Source organism: Triturus cristatus, chromosome 9 (assembly GCF_964204655.1).
Source record: "Triturus cristatus chromosome 9, aTriCri1.1, whole genome shotgun sequence".
NCBI classification, from domain to species: Eukaryota; Metazoa; Chordata; class Amphibia; order Caudata; family Salamandridae; genus Triturus; species Triturus cristatus.
In genome coordinates this window covers 1,010,610,118-1,010,630,519 of record NC_140592.1, presented here as the reverse complement: position 1 = coordinate 1,010,630,519, position 20,402 = coordinate 1,010,610,118, and the positions used below count along the sequence as shown (strand labels likewise).

Genomic DNA, 20,402 nt, shown 5'->3' with positions numbered 1-20,402 from the left:
AGGAATTGACTGAATGGTAAATTATCTCTCAGAGGGCGTGGGTGGAAGCTCTGGTAGGATAGTAAACTGTTTTTCGCCGTAGGTTTATGGTACGTTTTTGTTTGGAGGATGTTGTTCTCTGAATAAATCGTGACGTCAAGGAAGTCAAGTTGTCGTTTATCCGATGTGTGAGTGAATTTAAGGCATTCATCTCTAGAGTTGATCCATCCTAAGAATTCTAGTAATGTCTCTGCACTGTCTTCCCAAATCATGATCACGTCATCTATGTAACGTTTCCAGAATTTTATCTGTATGAAGTAGGGATTGGTGGGGTTCCTTATGTGTTGTTCTTCGAAATTGCTGACATACAGACCCGCCACACTAGGAGCGAATGTGCTCCCCATAGATGTACCGTGGCGTTGTCTGTAAAGTGTTCCATTGTACTCAAAATAGTTTTCTGTCAGGGCTAGTTTGCAACACTCTAACACGAAATGTCTTGGTGTAGAATGGATCCAGGGTTCAGAAAAAAGAATGTTTTCCAAGGTGTCTAGTGTTTTCTGTTGTGGGAGACTGGTGTACAGACTCTCCACGTCCAACCCCACTAAGTACATGGTGTTCTCGTTATAGACCTGGTTTTCCAGTTGGTTCAGGAGGTCTCTTGTATCTTTAAGGTAAGTGGGTGTACGTTGTACTAATGGTTTGAGGAACTGATCAGCGAACTGGGATAGAGGTTCCAGTACAGAGCCAATCCCAGAGACGATGGGTCGTCCTGGTGGGGGGACTCTGTTCTTATGAGTCTTAGGTAAAGAGTAGAAGTATGGAACTCTGGGGGATTTAGTATTGAGGAAGTCTGCCTCATGTTTAGAAATCCAGTGGTTAGTTAGTGCTTCTTCTAGCATTGGTTTCTAGAATAAAGTTTTCCAGAATACCCGCTATTTCTTGAGGAAAATCTTTCCTGGGGTTTGGAGGTCTATAGAGTAACGTACCCTTGAAGGATGTTTGTTTAGTACTCTATTGAAAATGTGATTGTTTCTCCAAAAGAGGATATAGATGTTTGACAGCTGGCTGTTAAATCTTCTCTTACAATGATTGCTGCCCCTCCGCCTCGCTTGTTTTTTCTATCGCACCTATAGATGTTAAAACCTTTTGGTAGTGCCGCCTGTATATCTATGTCACAAGTAGCGTCAGCCCATGTTGCAGTAAGAAAGGCTATCGATGGTCTATAGGCCTCCATAAATATGTTGAATTCACTGCTGTGTTTTATTAGAGAGCTAGTATTTAATAATACGCATGACAGCTTATTTTTGTCTTTGCCATTTGTACTGGATTTCCATCTCTTTTAAGAGTCCTTCCCCGGAAATGCAATAAAAAGATTTCTGCGCCTGAGTCTGGGAGAGTTTCGAAGTTTAGACCCGTGCCCACAATGGCTTCAAACAGCAAACGACAGCTACTGCAGAGGCTGCAGTCAAGCCCCAGAAACCATCATGCACATAATCTGTATCTACCCAGCATTCCAGAGCAAGAACCAGGACAAACTGCAACACTGTTTCAATGTTCTGGGAATACGTAGTTGCCAGCGTGCAGCAATTTGCCTGTTTAAACGGGGCCAATGCAAGTTTAAATGCGCCGATAACATTGCAAAAAAGCTCTCCACATAAAAGTTACGGGATCAACTCATCAAGATGAAAACAGCACTAATCTGCAGTGCTCCTCGTACAAAGTTTTCAAGCAATCATGCACCTTACGTACACTGCATCCCACCGGCCCACAGCATTGAGAATGTATACTCATATGATTGACTATTTTATTGTCTCCCAAATTGTAATATTTTTTTATCAGTGTATTTTATGTAATGGTTTTTATTAAAGAAGCATATAATAAAATGTGATTTTGATACAACCTGCGCAAGGATCTTCCAGTAACAGAGCAGGTGGCTTAAGGGAGCACTGTTCTCTTCCCACCCCGTGCTACAAGTCAAAGGTCAGTGTATACTATGTGCAGCCAATCAGAAATGTAAGTCTCCATGAGGTAGCTCGTGCCATGTGGCTTACTGTGCTTCTACCGCTATTTGCTTAAACCAGTACCCTGCTACAAGAACCAGAACAGGGCGCAAATGATGCAGAGTGGGGTTTGGATTGCCTTCTAGACTTCCCTGCAAAAACTGGCACAGACTCTGCCACCACCCAGCCCTATCTTTATTGCTCCCAGTTTGTTTAGGCCTAGCCAAGGTTTAAGAGCTGCTGCTTTCAAATTCAATTCTTTATTTGCTTCTGGTTGTCATTGACTTTTATTGGGACAGATCGGGATAACATAAATTACATAATATATCGCTTTTTAAACAATCATTTAAAAAGGCTGTAGTATATGAAAGCTGTGACAACATGAAAGCAAACAAACTTTTAAAACCTTCTGGATGGACTTTAAGATTTATTTTATTTTACAGCTCAGGTTTATACACAAGGCATTCAATTTACACATTCCGGGGACATTTCAGGTTTTGATATAGGCCAAATGTAGATTGATCTAAAGAACGGACACCACACTGCCTCCGGGGGAGGGGGGGCATCTCTAAATAAAGTTGTCCTATTACTTACAATCCTGTATGATTTCAAAACAGCCATCCAGAGTGTTTGAATAGGACTGATTCACACAATATGTAGGTATGCAACTATCCTGCTTCATTTTAGTCATCTTCAAAGTAATGCATTGGAGTTCCCCATTGTCAGCTGCTATAAAGTCAGGCTCACTTGCTTGGTATACTGTGGGGCTGGTTTGCAAATATTTCCAGAGCTCCTTTGGGGTCCAAATCCAGCTCTGCTGGAGACCCTAAACTGGGCCAGAGTATTTTCATGTTACCCCTTATGTATTGGGGTCACACCCAGTAGATTCCCGTAAGCCCCCAAAAGTGGTTACAGCTTTTCGGGGAAAAAGGAACATGCAGGTGTCTCTCACTCCATCCCCACTAAGAGTGAAGCTCTAGAGAAAGGGAGTCAGAAACCTGTTCAGAGAATCTCTCCCTCACATGTGGTATGCAGGAGCCCCATGTCCCACCCCTCAATCCAGTAGGCGCACACAATGTGTATTTCACAGAATGATGATCTGTTATACAGTAGTTGTGTCCAAATCACGTGTATAAAAATGTTAGTAAATATTATAAACAGCCCAGCAACAATTACTATGCTAGGGCAAAAGGTCAAATAAGTCCCAATCATATGTCTCCACACATCTCTACCATACTCATTTTACCCCAATTGGTAATAGACTTCCTACAATGTGCTCGAGTTAGTTTCGTTTTACATTAATTTGCTACTAGGCAAAGCCGTGCAGTATCTGCACCATGCCTAATGGCGCTTTCATGCTCGAAGTCAGAGCTTCAAGGTTCTGTGCCCCTCCAGCAACCAGTTAGTGTGTCTATACCGACACATACTACACCTTTTCCAGGCTTGGTTCACAATGGAATGGGGAGGAGTCTGCTTATGCCCAGCTCCTGTATGGTATGCATAATATTAAACACTACATTTTGTTCACAGGTGTATGTGGAAGGTTACTGCTCCTTTCCTTCCCTCTTCCTGCAGGAAGGACCACAAAGGTCAGCTTTCTCGTAGGTAGGAATCTCTTCAGCGGCCACCTTCACGGTCAATGGATGCAACAGGGACTGGAGACTTTCCTTCTGGGTCCCGTTAGCAAGACATGGCAATCAAAGCGCATATATTTTTAGCTGTAAAAATTAAACAAGCTGACCTGATTTTCGTTGTTGGGGCCTTCACTTGCTTGCATATATATTTTTTTGCAGTTTTATATAGCGCAAACTCGACCCGAAGGTATCAGAGCGCTTTACACTTGCACCAGTGGCGTTATAGACGGACACATTTATTTTAGGCACCAGTAGATTCAGTGATTTGCCCAGAATCACAGGAGGTTTGAGGCTCCTGCCAGACTCGAACCTGGTTACACAGAGTCGGCCGCTCTAGCCGTTAAGCCACATCCTTTTGAATGGAAACAGCAATATTAAGTCAGCACATGTTACATGCAACCAGGCCGGCACACAACACTATAAACATGTAAAAAGAAATACTTCACCATGTAGTGAGCTCGAACTACATAGCAGTGCATTCATGCGTCTTAAAGGTCGAAATGACTTATACTAGCCTTACTGGACTTTATGAGGAGCACAAATCCATTCCCGAGAGCAATCTTCTTTCCGCAGCAGGAGGACTAACATGTGGAGCCCTGCACTGCAAGCAGAACAAATGAGGACGGACATACCTGCTCTCCTCTAATCTTCAGTCAACTGACATCCTGACGTAAGGAACAATACTCTACCTTCTTTAAGTAACAAGCTCACTCGGGAGCTGGGATTAGAATGCTCCAAAACAATGCACTATGAACAACTTTGCATCCTGGCACCAGCTCGTTTCAATAACTTCATTCAGCAGTCTGTGTCAAGCTGTGCACTCAGTCCAAATTTCACTGTTTTTCTCACTATTCCGCTGTCCCATCCTATTACAGGAGTAACAGAGCAGACATGGGATACTGGGCCACATCCATGTGTTGGGTCATGTGCCACTGGTTTCCTGGGGCCAGTCCTACTAAAAGTCTGCAAATTGGGTGTATGACAGTGCCCTTTTTGTATGGTCAGCCCCACACTATTTCCCCAGTGCTGATGGTTAGGACTCTGAAAGTGCACTGGAGCCTTCTATCCAGGCCCCAGTACTTTCTCCCTAAAATATGATACATGTGAATTGGTAGCCCCAATTGGCAAGGACTTTAACCCCTTTAGAAGTTCCTGGTAAGTGGTACCAGTAGTACTCACGGCCTGAGAGTTAAAGGGGTCACCAGGGCCTGCAGCAGTGATTGTGCCAACCTGAGTGACCCAAGCAAACAGATGACCACAGTCCTGCAATTGCAGACTGTATGAGCAGTGCAAACTGCTCAAACTCGACTTTACCCTCAACATGAGTAGCAACGTCAAAGCACTGTTTTTAATATATGCCACTCACCCATAAGGTAGGTCTCCTGAGACCAGGAAGCAGGGTGCATTATATTAAAAATGTGGGCATACAAGTGCAAGCTAATATGTCCCTATAGTAGCACCTTTTCATTAAGGGCTACTGCAAGCGTTCAGGATAACATGGGCTGGCACCCACACACCCCAAGGTTGCCAGATCCATTATGGTCCCACTGAAAAGTGTCCTTTTTGGTATCAAATGGCTTGTCTCAGCAAATCTGATGGGTTTCCCCATGTCGAATTTGATGTGGAATGCACCCAGGTGGCTACCTTAGAGCTTGCCCATATGGTTGCCCCAGCCTTTCCTGTACCCCAGCTGAAAGTCTGTAGCTGTTGCTGCCAAGACAAGAATCTGGCCCCCTGCCAGGAGGTGAGTACACGCCCAGGAGCCAGAAACAAAGGCCTCACTAGAAAGGAGGTGTCCCCTCCCTACCCGATTGGAGGGAGAGTGATGTGTCACATTAAGGAGGTAAGCTTCAAAGCTACCACTGCCTCCCAAATGAGGAAACAGCCAACCTCCTGCCCCAGGCAAATTTGCACCTCTGCAATTAGAAAAATTAGGTAGTCAGGAGTACACCCTCATGTTACCCACACCCCTGGGGTGGGGTACCTAGACTGTACAGCTGAGGATGAGTGCTCCCTTTTTCAAAAGTGGGAGAATATAGGGTTCTGGGTAGAAAAAGCTGGTACACCCTCCCCAGACGTGATCACCTCAGGGGTGGATTAGCCACTGAGGCTCTTTGCACATTGGCTAAGTGCACCCACACCCCGAAATCTAGGATTTAAGGAGCACCCCTGGCACCACAACCGTAGATCTGCTTGAATTGCAACCAAGCATAAAGAAGATACCAGTGACTGCAATTTTAGGACCTGCACAAAGCAAAGGCATGACAATCTGCACCTGTGGCAACCACCTTGTGACTGCACGATCACAACTCGTCCCGGATCAGAGATTGGCTCAAGAGGAACCTCTCTGCAAACCAAAGGCAACTTCAGCACTCCCTTGGCCTAGATGTACTAGTCCCCTGCAGCCCGCAGGCATATCGCACTCCTGGAACCAAAGAATCACTGGCCATCGGGCCCGCTGAAGGATCACCCCAAAGTAAATGGTCTAGTGCATTGTGGGAAATGTATTTGACCACCATCAAGTTTCAGGTTGCTACTGTTTCCCCCCCCCCGGCCACAAGGACATAGAAGTAACCGAAAGCTGTGTTTGGTACTACCATGGCTTGTTGGTGGCTAGTTGGGTTACCACTACCTGTGTTCGACGCTGTGCCTCCAGAGAATCCAGCATCTGCAACCCACTGTCGCGATTTTGCATCCCTTTCCTCACCAACACCATCCAATTAGAAAACCCAGCTCCCGCGTTCAGCACCAAGGACAGCCAAGACAACTATGCACCTGGGCCCTACAAGCCAGCTAAAATTCAACCGACTGTCAGAGCCTGTTCCTGGGAACCGCATCACCTTACCCCACCCCATAGTAGTTTCCACTGGACTCGATCTGCAAGTGTCACTAGTGTATTTTCCCATTGACTGCAATGTTATCCTTTTGCAAGAGTTAAATGCACAGATTAATGTATCCTTTTAAAATCCGTAACTCTGGTTATAGGTATCAGATGGTCTTCATTTTTGTGTTAAAAGGATATAAAAATCTGCTCTATTTTTATAAATTGGTGTCTGATTTCTTTCGAGTTTTGTCAATTACTTATCGGCCATATTGGTACTCTGAAATGCTCAACACATGTTCCTCTAGTAAAGCCTGACTGCTCTATGCCACACTACCATGACTGAGCTAGGGATTCATTAGTGTGAATCCAAAGGACCTATTTGTGGTAACATGAAGGTATTGCATAGTGAAGCTCACTACATAATACCCCATTTTCCTACATTGGGCAACACACAATCCAATTTAGTATAATGGGAAGTGATCCTGAACAGGATTCTCCCTTGTGGCACAACACTTGCAGAGTTCCCTTAATCTAATTACAGAGACCCCTAGATAGCTGGCCCATTCCAGTCGTCAAATAAGAGCATGAATGAAGCATGCGTGTAGTCTCAATTTCCCCCACAAGTCAATTGCTCACTCGCTGTACAGTTTTTAGGTCTTGCTGAGCCAAAGGCTCGAAGAGACATTTTGTATGTGGGCTTTTCAAAGTGCTGCTGGCTGGCCTAACGCTTGCGTTCACGTGATCGTGCACGCGCGCAGCCGGCCGCCAGCAGCACTTTGAAAACTCGTGCGTCATCGCGATCGCGATCACTTTTGCTTTCAGAGCGATCGCGATCACGATGACGCACACGCACACACAACTCCCGCTTCTCCCCCCCCACCACATATTGCGTCTCCAGCCCAGTGCTAATAAAATGGTGTTTCTGTACTTCGATTAATGACAAAATTATTCTGTGTGGACGAAGGGAAACCGTTTTGTACCATACTACCGATGTGTGTTAAAATACCAAAATCGCTAGATATTATTTATGCTACAATGTGCCTATAAGCTGTTTTTATTTGCATAACACATCACATATTTTGGCTGGTTTACCGCGTGATTTTTTGTTTCCTTGCTGCATAATTTTCTGCATCTATGCATGCTAGCTATGCATGCTAGACAGCGCTTTGTCTTACCGCGGTTTCGTTTAAACTACTATCGAACTCTCGAAAGATCTAATTGTTAATCACTTCAACAAATATCCCCTTTTCAATAAATAGCGAAAGATAATAACCGAAAAAATATTAGACCGGATACATAAATATACCGATGCAGCCTGTGGCCAGCTGGCGCCCTTTGCACAGTAATCCCGCGCCCGCGGCCCTGGCTCTGCTGCTCCGGGCCTCCTGTACCCCCTGGCAGCCTTGTTCTGTGCAGGGCCCCTGTTACTCGGTGCACTCCCCTGCCTTGAGAGGTCGCGTTATAGGGTGAACAGATTTTCAAAACCAAAAACCGAGACATTCCATCGAGACAGACGTAGATTCTTATAGCCCTCTTCGGCATAGGCCCTGCGCATGAATTAGGCGGAGTGACATCACCTCACGCTTTTATTTGGCTCCACCATATTCTACATTGTTTGGTTTTTCCCAGCCACTTTTACTCGGTGTGGTAGAGCTAAATACGAGGTTTTTGGTCAGTAAATGATGCACGACACTTTGGTGGCAGCAGCAAAGCTTCACTACACTTTTTTGCTGCTAGAAAAAAAAGCTTCCTTTCTTTAAGACTCCCCTCCAACTTCTCCCTCAAAGGCCCACACAGGCCTTCACCTTCACCCCTCGCTCCGGGATACTCGTCATTGGCGGTACGGTGCAAAATGGCCGCTTGGTAACAGTAAAACCACATGTGATGTAATCCTTACCCCAGTACTATGTATGCAACTTGTATATTCAGGCCGTTTTCTACAATAACACAGAAGCAGAGACGATTGAACATACCTATGACGATTCTACTAATAGTGATACACATTACACAGGCACTCACAGAGGTCACTAAATGCAAATGTTGTGACCTATGGTAAATGCCCATTTACGGCATAAAGACATGGTCTTGACTACGTCATGACAAGTTTAGTCCTGTAAAGGTTCTTGTTCTTTTTTTAGTCACACCCGATTTGCAGGTCACTACAAACCGCTTTTCAAATGGCACATGACGTAAAACACAGGCATGCTGTGTGGCATGTGACATGTTACATACATGTGGCAGCAAACCCTTCTCTCAGAATGAAGTTGGCAGAAGGGAGAGCTTGTTTCGGGGAAAAGCGATGCTTATCTTTCGAAGGCGCTATAAGACCAATCACAAAAGAAGGTCTGATTTATTTGCTTTTCAAGTGCAAAACCGGGACATGTGTTTACTTTAGAGAAAGCTATCGAGACACCGGAATATGTGTCCAAAAACTGGGCCGGTTAGGTAAAATACTGGCCCGCCTATTGCATTATAAATAAGGCTCCCTAATTTACGTTTTTATTGATTTTTACAGATAAATACAGACAGAAAACCATTTATTTTTCTGTCTGTATTTAATTATAAATGTAAAAGGGAAATTGGGTTGTTTCTGTGTGATTCTAAATGCCGTCAATCACAACTACCAGGCCAATAGGAGTGCGGATTGAAATGTAAGGGGATTAGGAAAAAAGGAACTTTAGCAAAGAGTCTTTGACAACCGCGCATGTGCACAAGCTTCATACTAACATTTGCATGTCTTCCTACAAGTGCATATTTTATCATCCGAGTGTGTTTATCACTGAAATGTGCAAGTCCAGGCATGAGTGCATATTTATTGGTTAAATAAAGGTAGATGTATACTCATTTGAGCTTCATTTGTTCACAAAATCTAAAATAAATATTGCTAAATACAGCTAAAATGATCAAAAAATAAATACAGCTGAATACAGACGGAAATATCAAAAAAATAAATACCATAGAACCGGGAGCTCTAATTATAAAGAGAACAGATGGAAGACTACAGATTATCGCCTGACAAATACCGTGTCCTAAGTATAATTTGTAAAAACATCGCCCCATAGTAGTTAAGAACAGAGAATCGACGTCCAGTGGGTCATATTTTTGTACAAGATATTTAGGACACACTATTTAGGCCATGTCGGAATACCACGTCCTGACACACATGTGAAGCCGCAACTTTATTTGTATTCGTTTTTGCAGACCGGGAACGTCATTACATAATTGTGTCTCACAAGAGGCTCACACAGACATTGATGTGTTGTGCACACAGGTACATGCTTAGGGGGCGGGGCATTCAGAGTGACATGCTTAGGGGCGGGGCATTCAGAGTGACATGCTTAGGGGCGGGGCATTCAGAGTGACATGCTGTGCTGACCTGCATTGGAAGAAGGTCGAGGTGCTTCGGCAGAGCCGTCAGTGAAGACAGGAGACGAGTCATGGTTGAGCAGTCCAGGGCCAGCCCCCCCCCCCCCACACCCGCCACCCGTGAATGCCCCAAGTGTCCGCTAATTAAAAGAGGAGAAAGCCACCACTTGCTGTCCAGCCGACATGTCCTTTGAACCCCGGGCTGAGACGAATGAAAGACCCCAACAGGAAACACCCATTCACAGAATCAACATTTACCAAGTGAGCTGGAAAAGCCCCCTCGTCCCCCTGGGGGGCTAAACCGCACTCCCACCCCCAAATCCTTCATGGCCTGCACTAAGCGTGTCAACAGACAGCCCCTCGCATAAGCCGAGGTAGGGCAGGCGCAGCGTTATAAACCTGCATTCTCAGCCCTGGGCGTCATTTCACCCGTGGCCCACCGGAACGATGCCTCCCTGGTCGGTAACAGTGGCAGATTAGCAATGAGCAACAACCGGGGAATCTGATGCCCTGTGTTATTCCTCATTCCTACCCAAGGATCTCTAACAGACAGTGTCCCTGGGTGAACCCGTGCGGTGTCCACTGTTCTCGTATCGCGTCACTACCCCGAGTTAAGAGTCTTTCTCTGATAGACCCTGGAAGGATGAAATAATGTGTTGGCATGGCAGGGGGTGTTAGTATGAGGTGCTCACGCCCTCTCTTACCATTTAAACGATTAATTTATCCATCGGGTGTAATTTCTTTCCTCCTGTGTTTTTAGGGTGTTTGCTGTCAAGAAAGCATTTGTCGACAAGCGGGTTCTGAGCTCGAGGGAGGGGGGGGGGGGGGGGAAGGTATGCCTGGTATGAACAGCTCTCCGTCCCTTTCCCAACATGCGGTGTTTATGACACGAAGTTTTGTTATCAGTCCGGGAACTGTTCATTTTGTTTCATATTTTTTTCTTGACAGAGCCTTTTCCTTATAAGGACCGATTCGCTTTTTAGAGATACACACTTAGGGCTTTATCTCCCAGGAAAATCTTTCTGTTTTATGGCAAACAGGCATAGCCAATAGGTCTCGCCTTTGGGACCTTATAAGTGTTTAGCCATGCAACACTTGATGTTGTTGCACCAAGGATATTGTGCTGGATAACTAAACACTTACAAAGACCAAAAGGCGAGACCTATTGGCTATGCCAATGCTTGTTTATTCTTACTACTGGGGATGTATTGCACATGTGCGAGTCTTTTCCAAGCTCCTCCTGAGCACATCCAATGGTCCCGCCGCGCTCCTGCAGGCCGGGGCCCGGGCGGCTTAAGATAATCCCCGGGGCAGCCACATAAGGCAGGCGTGGGAAATGTTTCTGTAGACATGACTGCCCTGGTTTGGCCTGTTAAAGTATTTCTTTTAAAACTATGGCTTGGGATGCAACGACAAGCGATCGCCAGTGCTTGGATTAATTCAAGCATTACATCCATCACTTTGTGTTTTGATGCCACAGTTTGTCATATATATATATATATATATATATTCATAAGAGACAAGGGAACCCAAAGGGTAATTAGGGACCTTGGGTAATAGTCGAGTCCAAGAAACAATGGTCCTCAAACGATTAGAATAAGGGTTAAATAAATATAGTACTGAATCGATACTATATTCTGGATGTCCAGCCGGTTTAATTTTGCAGTAAAACAATGCACATATATAGGAACAAAATACATGTGGGACACAGTCCTGTATCCAATAAGAACAGTAACATTACAAAACACACAAGGGCATTTCAGGCAAGACAATAGGAGCTTTTTACATTATCCAAGGTTTTAAGCTTTTGCAAAACAGTGAATGCACTTCTTTACACAATGGATTAATGCGCATGCTGTTTAGTAGGGTTCGACGCGTTTCGATCCTGTTATGAGGGTAGTAGGATCATCATCAGGACATTAATGAGTACATGCCTGATTATAACAGAAATTGCCTGTGGGAAAACAAACGGGTGATATAGAGGGGAGGGGTAAGCGGTGATTGAAGAAAGAATAGAGAGAGGAGATTAGGCCGATCCACTCACGGCATGTTGAATTTTGTCACAACAAAGGCGCATAAAGTACAGGTGTGGTAACCAGGAAGCATGCTGGTCTGTGGGCATGTGTCGAGTTCATAAACCATGAGACCCGGTGGAAAGGGTCAAGGAGGGGAGGCGCGCAGAACAAGGGACGTGCTAGTGGTGTACGTACTGCCAAAACAATGGGGAGTAGTTAATTACGCTCGAAGTAAATGGCTGACTATTGACGAAATTGATAGTAGCAGGAAGTGGAATTAACGCGTTTTAAGGAGACATGCGTGGTGCAAGTGAAGGCGGCGCTCACCTTAGTAAGGTGGTCGAGAGGAATCCGTATCCACGGAGGGAGCGAAGTCTCGGCGGTAGAAGGAAACTAGCAAAAAGATGACAAGGGGATTTGTAAACTAGTGGGACTAATTGAGCAAGAGAAGCGCGTGGCAAGGAGCAGGAGTAGATGGCAGGGGGACTGAATGAACAGGCGGTGCCCGGGGCATCAATCAGAAGTAGAAGAAAAGGGGGAGTATGACCGCGTTGAATTGAATGAAAAGGCAAACCGCGTGGCTGCAATGAAGGTTGGAATGAGGGAGCGATCTCGCTGTAACCTAGTAGGGCTGAATGAGCAGGAAAAGCATGTGGCAACAAGCAGAAGTGGGAGAAAAGGGGATGGCAAGGGGACCTTAATGACCAGGCGGAGCCCGTGGCATCAATCAGAGTAGGGGGGCAAGGGGAGTAGGATGGCGTTAAAGTGAATGAACAGGCAACACGCGTGGCTGCAATAAGAGTAAGAAAGGGAGAGCGTTCTCACCTTGAAAGGGAAAAGTTAACGTGCTAGATTCGTGAGAATGCACGGTCCGGCGGGTGCGTCAAGCAACAACGATAATCTGATTGCGTGAAGGTCCACTAGAAGTGAAAAGTAACGCGTTAAGTGAGTAAACGGTGGGCATGATGGTGAAACAACGCTAAGGAGGAACCATATTACCTAAAGTGAAATGAATCAGAGGAGGAGTCCAACAGTTGACAGTCCAACAAATGTTACAATGGTTCGGGAAGTTAGGGCGGCGTGACAATGCACTAGGGAAGGAAATGCTCAACATTAGTTCGATGGAGGCGTTGTACCGAAGGAGCGGCGGAGGTGGGGAAAGGGGTAGTGATCTGCGCTTACCGGAATCGAGCCAGGTCCTCTGGTGTAGTGAACCGAGTAACGAAGTGATGGTGCATTGGGCGCGTATAAATGCTGAAGGCGTGTGTTGGTGACTAGAGCGTGTGAGAGCGGCGCCATCTTGGGAGAGTGAAGCGGAAAGGGAAGATAGACTTGGGAGTTACAAGAAGGGTTACAATGAACAAATACGTGTACTGACCAAGCAAGTCTAAGGGGACAGTTTAAAAGTCTAAATGAGAGAAAAAAAGCAAGGAATGTTATTTAAACGGCTTTCTGTACTGGTTGATTGACAAAATGAGCAACAATAGGGAAACTCACACGTGATTAAATCATGTAGCGGAAAATTAGGTCAATGGAAACATGCACATGCCTGATTGGGGCAAGAATAACAAACGTTGCGTAATTGAAGTTGAGATACTGATACTGTGAGATGCAATCATAATACAATGAAATTACAATAAAAAGTAAGGCGAGATGAGAACAGAAAAGTTAAGGAATTGGCATTTACAGGGGAGTTTTTTTAGGGAAAAAATTCAATCCAGCAATATAAAGACGGAAATACAGTTTATCAAATGAGGTTTGACCAATCCTCGCTACGATTCAGGCCTTGCCTGATGCGGTTAGTGCGGATGATCATTCTGAGTTCTTCTTTGTTCAAGGTTTTAGCAATGTCCCCACCTCTCGGCGGTTGCTTGATGGTTTTGATCACTGTCCATTTGATGTTGTCTTCTTTGTGCCCCATTTCAATTAAATGTTCGACAAGGGGGGCATTGGGGGTTTTACATCGCACTCTGCTTCTGTGTTGGCCGATGCGCAATTTAACTTTTTGGGTTGTCTGGCCGATGTATATTTTGTTGCATGGGCATGAAATTAAATAAATAACATTGCTTGTATTGCAGTTGGAAAAGGAATTCAGGGTGATAGAAACATTGTTGAATACAAAATCTTTGCCTTCCATGGTAGTGCTACACACATTGCAATTACCGCATTTTGCATGTCCGGTAAGAGGTTCTAACCCCCAATGCGCATCAAGAGTCACCATTGGACGAGAAGAAGGTAAGGCAGCCCTAACTAGATGGTCCTTTAGGTTCCGGTTCTTCCGGAAGGCAAACATGGGCCGCTCTATTGAGAGGTTGCCCGCATTCACCACAGTCCAATGTTGCAAAATGGATTTGCGAATTTGATTTGAAGCAAGGGAGAAGGTGGTGACACAAACTAAACGATTGGTGTTGGTTTTAACTCTGGGTGAGAGAAGGACTTCCCTAGGGCAATACCAAGCTCGTTTTTGTGCATTCCGTACTAGTCTTTTCTGGTAACCACGGACTCTGAGTTTTTTGGTAAGAGTGGAGGCCCCAGAGAAATAATCATCCTTAGAAAAACAGTTACGCCTAATGCGGAGAAATTGGGAGTAAGGTAAAGAATCTGAGTGCTCGGGGGTGGTGACTTTCATACCGGAGTAATGTGTTTCTCTCTGTACTTTTTCTGTATAGTTTAGTGAGTAGTTCACCATTGGAGTGGTATATGGTTAGGTCAAGGAATGGGATATGTGATCTGTCATGTGTATTGGTGAAGTTGAGACCAGAACAGTTATTATTGAGCCAGTGTAGGAATTGGGAAAGTGTAACCTCATTTTGATGCCATATCAAGAAAATATCATCTATGTAGCGCCGTCACATAGTGATACCTGAGAGGAATGGGTTGGTGGTAGCAAGGATAGAAGTCATTTCTAAGTGATCCATGTAGAGGATGGCTAGATTGGGCGCGAAGACTGCGCCCATCGAAGTGCCCTTAACTTGCTGGTAATATTCATTCTCGAAACTGAAGAAGTTCCGGGTCAGACATAGTTCTAGCAACTGGATAATAAAAAGTGTGGGAACAGAGTGGGGGCGGGGTCTGGAGTCCAAGATGTCTTGGATCACAATTAGTGCCGGGATTTGTGGAATATTAGTGTAGAGTGATTCTACATCCATGGTGCAAAGTATATCCTGGGCAGGGTCAAAGGGGTGATGTTCGATGAGGTTATATAGCCATGCTGTCTATGATATAGCAGTGGGTCAGTGGTACGAAGTCCTTAATGAAGTGGTCAATATATTGGCCCAAAGGCTCTAAAATGGAACCGCAACCAGAAACTATGGGACATCCTGGGGGGTTAGTCTGGTTTTTGTGGACCTTTGGCAAGGTGTAAATGACTGGGGTGCGGGGTGATTTCACATTATGGAAGAAGAATTCTTTCTGGCTGAGGAAGCCCTCCAATTTTGCTTCAGTAGTGTTTTTAGTAGTGATTTGTAAGATAAGTGTCTAACTCTTTTGTGGGATTCGTAGGTAGTCTACAGTAAGGGTCTGTATTGGATAATTGGCGCTGGATTTCTGCTTTGTATTCTAATCGTTTGAGGACCATTGTTTCTTGTACTCACAGGTTTGTCCTTTGGCACAGCGACTTGCTGCTTGACTGCAGGTCCGAATGTTGTGGCTCCATCAGACAGAAAGTTGGTTGTTGACCCAGCCCAGGCTGATGCAGGCAGTTGCAGCCCCAAATCAGGCCCACAGACGAATATGGATGATGCAGGTCGGCCCTGGCAGATAGATGGTTGCAGCCCAGATTGGGAAATTGTAGTACCCATGGGAGCTCCAGTTCTGATCGGGCTAATGCATTAATTATAACAGACATATCCCTGACCAAGCAGATATGCACAGGTAGTTTAAGCATTTTCTTCCAGGAACTAGTTGTGAGAGATCAGGGAGAACCTCTGAGGCACAGATAACTCCTAGCTTACTCCATTGAAGTCCGCTCTGTCCCATGTCCCTCAGTTCCAAGGACATGCTGGGCCTCTCTTCTCCTACACACACACTCCTCCTGCAAGGCCAGATTGACTTCTTCCCTCTCTCTGCAAGCAGGCAGTCAGCCAGACTTCTACACACTTCAGGAAGATCTACCGCTCCACCAGAAAAAAGTGCACATAGCATCCGGTTTGGGGTGCTACTGTTTTCAAGTGTTCTTCTCAGCTGCTCTCCAAACACAATCTGGTATAGAGTGATGCTTCTCACAGAAGGTAGCACTGGGGCTGTCTTCAGACTAAAGCACCCACAACACAGGCACAAGGAATTCTGAAGTTTCTATACCTGGCTGACATCAGGATTTCTGAAGTGGCAATCAGGGATAAAAAAAAGGGCAGGCCTAACCTAGAAACGTCATCAATTAACCCAACAGAAACGAACGTCCCACTCCTCATCCCTACTGTCAACCAAATGGTCATGCTCAGGAAGAACACATCAGCAGCCCTTTGCAAAAAAAAAAAAAAAAGACCCTCATGGAATTTATAAAGGCAGCCCTATCACCATCCTCCTCGCTTCAACGTCTATATCTCCAACCTCCAGCCAAAGTAATGCAGGCAATACACTTCCATCTTCTGGGGAAGCTGCCCCCATCATCAATTATGTCTCATGCCAAGCCAGGGGCATCTAAAGTTGATCCCACTGGCTTCAGAACTCAGGATGTCTCAGACATGGAGCCCTACTACTGCACACAACATACATGCTACAGTGCAAGGTTCTGGGCATACACAACAGCAGAACTTTACACAAGAAGGGCCTGTAAGGCATACTCTCAATAACACAGATCAAAAGGACTGGTAACACTGACCGTATCAAAACCACAATATGCTGCCTCACTGCTTTATGCACTAAACTAAAGGCAGGGACAGTAGTCCTGTGCCCTCTCTGAGAGCATGGTTGGTGCAGCACTCCAAGTCACACAGCAGGGCCAGGACTTCACATAGTCCTAGACAGGCCTAGTCCTCTGCACACATGGCTAGAGTTATGCTATGGGCAATATCAAAGTCAGAAAAACAGATACATACGAATTTGAGGACTCAGGCCAAGAGAACACCCAAGTATACCGTGCAGGAGACATTCCTGTCCGAAGACTCGCAAACACAAAATGACACTGTGGGATAGAGTAGTGCTGTCTGCCCAATTCAAGATGGAGGCATGTGAATTACGCATGTGATTCCACTGAATGCAAAGCCTATTTAGCTGAATAAAATACATTCAATTAAATGTAGCCTTTGTACATCGTGTTTCATCATTTTTTGTAAAGTCTGGTGGAACTAAGAAGGCACTCCTAAAAAACAATGGCATTCCATTACCACAAATGCAGTCTCCTTTTTTGATCTGGGTGTTTTTGAATGTGAATTAACAACACAATACTTAATTTTACTGAGTAGCCCTGCTGAAAGATTACACATTGTCTTAGGACCAAAGGTTTCGACTTGGACAACCAAAAAGTTTCAGTGTAAGAAAAGACAACTATGAAAAGAGAAGGGGTGTCCAGCAAATTGCTTACCTACATTAAAGATGAAAGTATCAGTGAGGGACCCAGAAGTGCAGCAGCCTCCACTGATTAACACCTTGTGGTCCGACACCCGCATGGCTGCATGGAAGCTGGGGGGAAAAAAAGAAGAGTTATAGAACATATATTTTAAGGGGAGAATGAAACTAGAGAATTATTCTCATGCAACCGGACATCTGTGTCCTCTATAAAACCTTTACAGTCCACAGCAGCCCCTGAATATGGTTTACTGAACGTGTCTCACTTTGTGTCCTAGCAAATTCTAACTTTGCCAGAGGACAACCAAGGAGCATCCGATTACAGAAAGAAAGTACTGCAGGTCGAGGAAGATGGTGCAGATGTATGTAGATAACATGGATACTAACAGGCTCTAAGTCTTCGAGGATGGGGCTGGGCTCCACACACCGTATGACAGTAAAAGCTTTAGAGCAAGAGCTCCAGAAGATTGCAAAAAAAAAAAAAAGTGCGTGAGCACCTGCCTGCTGCACATTCAGACGTTTAGCGATCAGGCTTGCGAGATCTGGTGAACCAAAGTCACCGGACATACAAATTCATGAAAATATACGAACATTGAGATTTCACAGAGAGTTCAAACAATGCCCTAAATACTTTGCCTGTGCGGTTGTCCACACATTACTCTATTGCTTTTGTGTACTACTTTACCATAAAACGCATCCATGGCAGTGTTACCCAGACCTTGAACTCACCCTCACGTGGCTAAAACACTATATGCAATGACCACAAATATAGTATTCGGATCATCAGAGGAATATCCAAGCTTCAAGATTCATCCTCCTTAGGGTTACTTCTGCCTTCAGCTTCAATAGACTAAAAGCTCCACATCCCAGCACCAGAGGGTCAATAATTTCAACACGACCCTCAACAGAATGATCCAAACTCTAAATCATGCCCATTGGATGGTCAATGTGGTCTATCAGCACCTTCAGTGGATAACCTCTGTTCTAAATAATGCTCAAAAGATCAATTTTGTGGCAATTTCCAATCCAAAAACTAAATTCAGTCCCACTGATGTCAAGCGTTCTAACCAATGAAATAGTATAGCTGTATAGCTCATACTTAGATGGACTTAAAACTCACCCTCAGTATCATCAACCAAGCTTTCTGCTCCCCATCTCCCAGAATGGCCTATTCCTCATTCCCACCCATGCCTCGCTCATTAATAGAAGCACCCGGCTCTTACCAGCGAGGTGAAGGCTGCCCGGAACCTGGTGGCATACGTACAGATGTGTACTCCATGAAGCCTGAGAAAAAGAAAGAAGGAATTCAGCCAACAGTAGGGAGGGTCACTGGTTTCTTTAAAAAAAAAAAAAATAGATCCATTTGTATTTATGCATTTCCCCCCCTGTGCCCATGGTCACGTTCGGTAAGCGGGGAGGATTACATCACACAGAGATGAGCACTTGTTAACATTTTACTCCTCCCAATGAGATAAAGATTGTTAGACTTGTGGCTGTTTTTGTAGAAACCAGAAAGGGAAACTCACGGTAGGGATTAACTAAATTACAAAGCAGGACGAGAAAATAAGTAAAGAGATTGGTTTACAGTAATTTTATGAAAGATTGGCAGCAGCGAACCCTAAAACGACCAAACTTGACATGAATCAGAGAATTATGATGGGCGGGGGAAGCAGGAAGAGCAGATGATAAATTACCGTGGGAAATTGTATGCTCAGGGAATATTCTTTCTCCGTTCAGGTCTGAGGAAGATGTAAAAGTATTTTGTGGGCCTGGAATAACAGATTCATTCTAGTTGGAAAGGCAAATCCAAGGTAATCCGCTGGGAAAGCTTCCCTCTGCCTCAGACAGTATTACCTCTAGCATTTGGACAACACTGCATCAGTTTCAGAGAAAAGACTGCATTAAAATTATTTTGCGAACCCAATCTGATAAAGTATTTGTTGGCATGAGTGGTGTCCACTTTAATATAAAATGTCAACGTAGCATAGTTCAGGTTATCAAATGAATAATTCACAGACCACTCTACCTTCCTCTGCCAGGTAAAGAGGCGATGCCAGGTTCACGCCACTTCTTGAGAGGGGGCAACGTGGCTTCTGGTAGAACTAATAATACCGTAGTAATAGCAAATGTTCCCAACACCACAAACAGAACTGCAACGTGGCACGTATTAAGCAAGTTAACCAACATCGAAGTTCTTAAAATATGAAAAGCTGAACTTGTCCTACTGGAATCTGAACCCATGACTTGTAGGTTACATGCTGTTCTCTGCAGCAGGTACTAATTTCATTCATGAAACACAAAGGGCGATGGGAGGCTGCTTGCAATAAGTCTAACCACTGGCAATAGCTCAGAGTAGCACTCCACCCATCGTTCTTTTGCTCGTCATGCCACCTCAGTGTGAATCCAGACATATGCAAATCATTCTTGAACCTGCTCCAATGGGAAGCGTCCAGCCCGAACATCCAAGCCAGGTCCTCCATGAACCGGAACACAAGCAACCCAGGGCTGGTTTTGACTTAGCTTCACTCACCCATCTTTGGAGATTTTATTACCCTGCCCCCCCCAGTACCACCATCCTACAGTCCGAGGAACTCGCACCCACCAACTCTGTGTGTCTATAAGCCCCCACCTGACTTATAACAAGTACCATTATCAAAATGTGGTCCTTTAGTATGCAATAAGCTAAGCGTGATTCCATCAGCTTTATTTGGATACCTGCACATTAGACACAATCTGTTAGACAAGGGTATTGGTGGGGGACCCCTCAGTAGCCTTGTACCCCCTCTTGAATAGGTCCCTACTCTCTTTACTACATATGGATCAGTTGGTCTCATGCTAGGCTTTGGGCTATACAAGTAGGGCTCCCAGCTTTATGGTATTTTTTTTTTTATATATTTCTGTCTGTAGTTATCCAGGTTTACTTTTTGATCTTTTTATACACACTCATTTATCCATATTTAGTTTGCATTCAATGTAAAAATGAAGCTGCAATGGATACATTTCCACATTAATTTAACCAGTAACTATATACTCATGTTTGAATGTTGCAGGTTTTACCCATTTCCAGTACAATGCAATC

The 20,402-nt window shown here is 44.7% G+C and overlaps 1 protein-coding gene across 10 annotated transcripts in view; it reads right to left on the bottom strand.

Moving 5' to 3' along the window:
• The window catches only part of LOC146799211 (uncharacterized), a 144,191-nt gene that overhangs the window by 9,378 nt on the left and 114,411 nt on the right, over window positions 1-20,402 (bottom strand). For 7 of the 10 annotated variants that reach the window (XM_085626665.1, XM_085626668.1, XM_085626661.1 and 4 more), the window contains 2 exons: window positions 18,547-18,607; window positions 17,340-17,437 (listed from right to left, as the gene is read on the bottom strand). In XM_085626665.1, the coding sequence (XP_085482791.1) occupies window positions 17,340-17,437; window positions 18,547-18,607 (159 nt within the window). The remainder of the gene's footprint in view (window positions 1-17,339; window positions 17,438-18,546; window positions 18,608-20,402) is intronic. The other 3 variants (XM_085626669.1, XM_085626666.1, XM_085626667.1) reach the window with 1 other exon arrangement.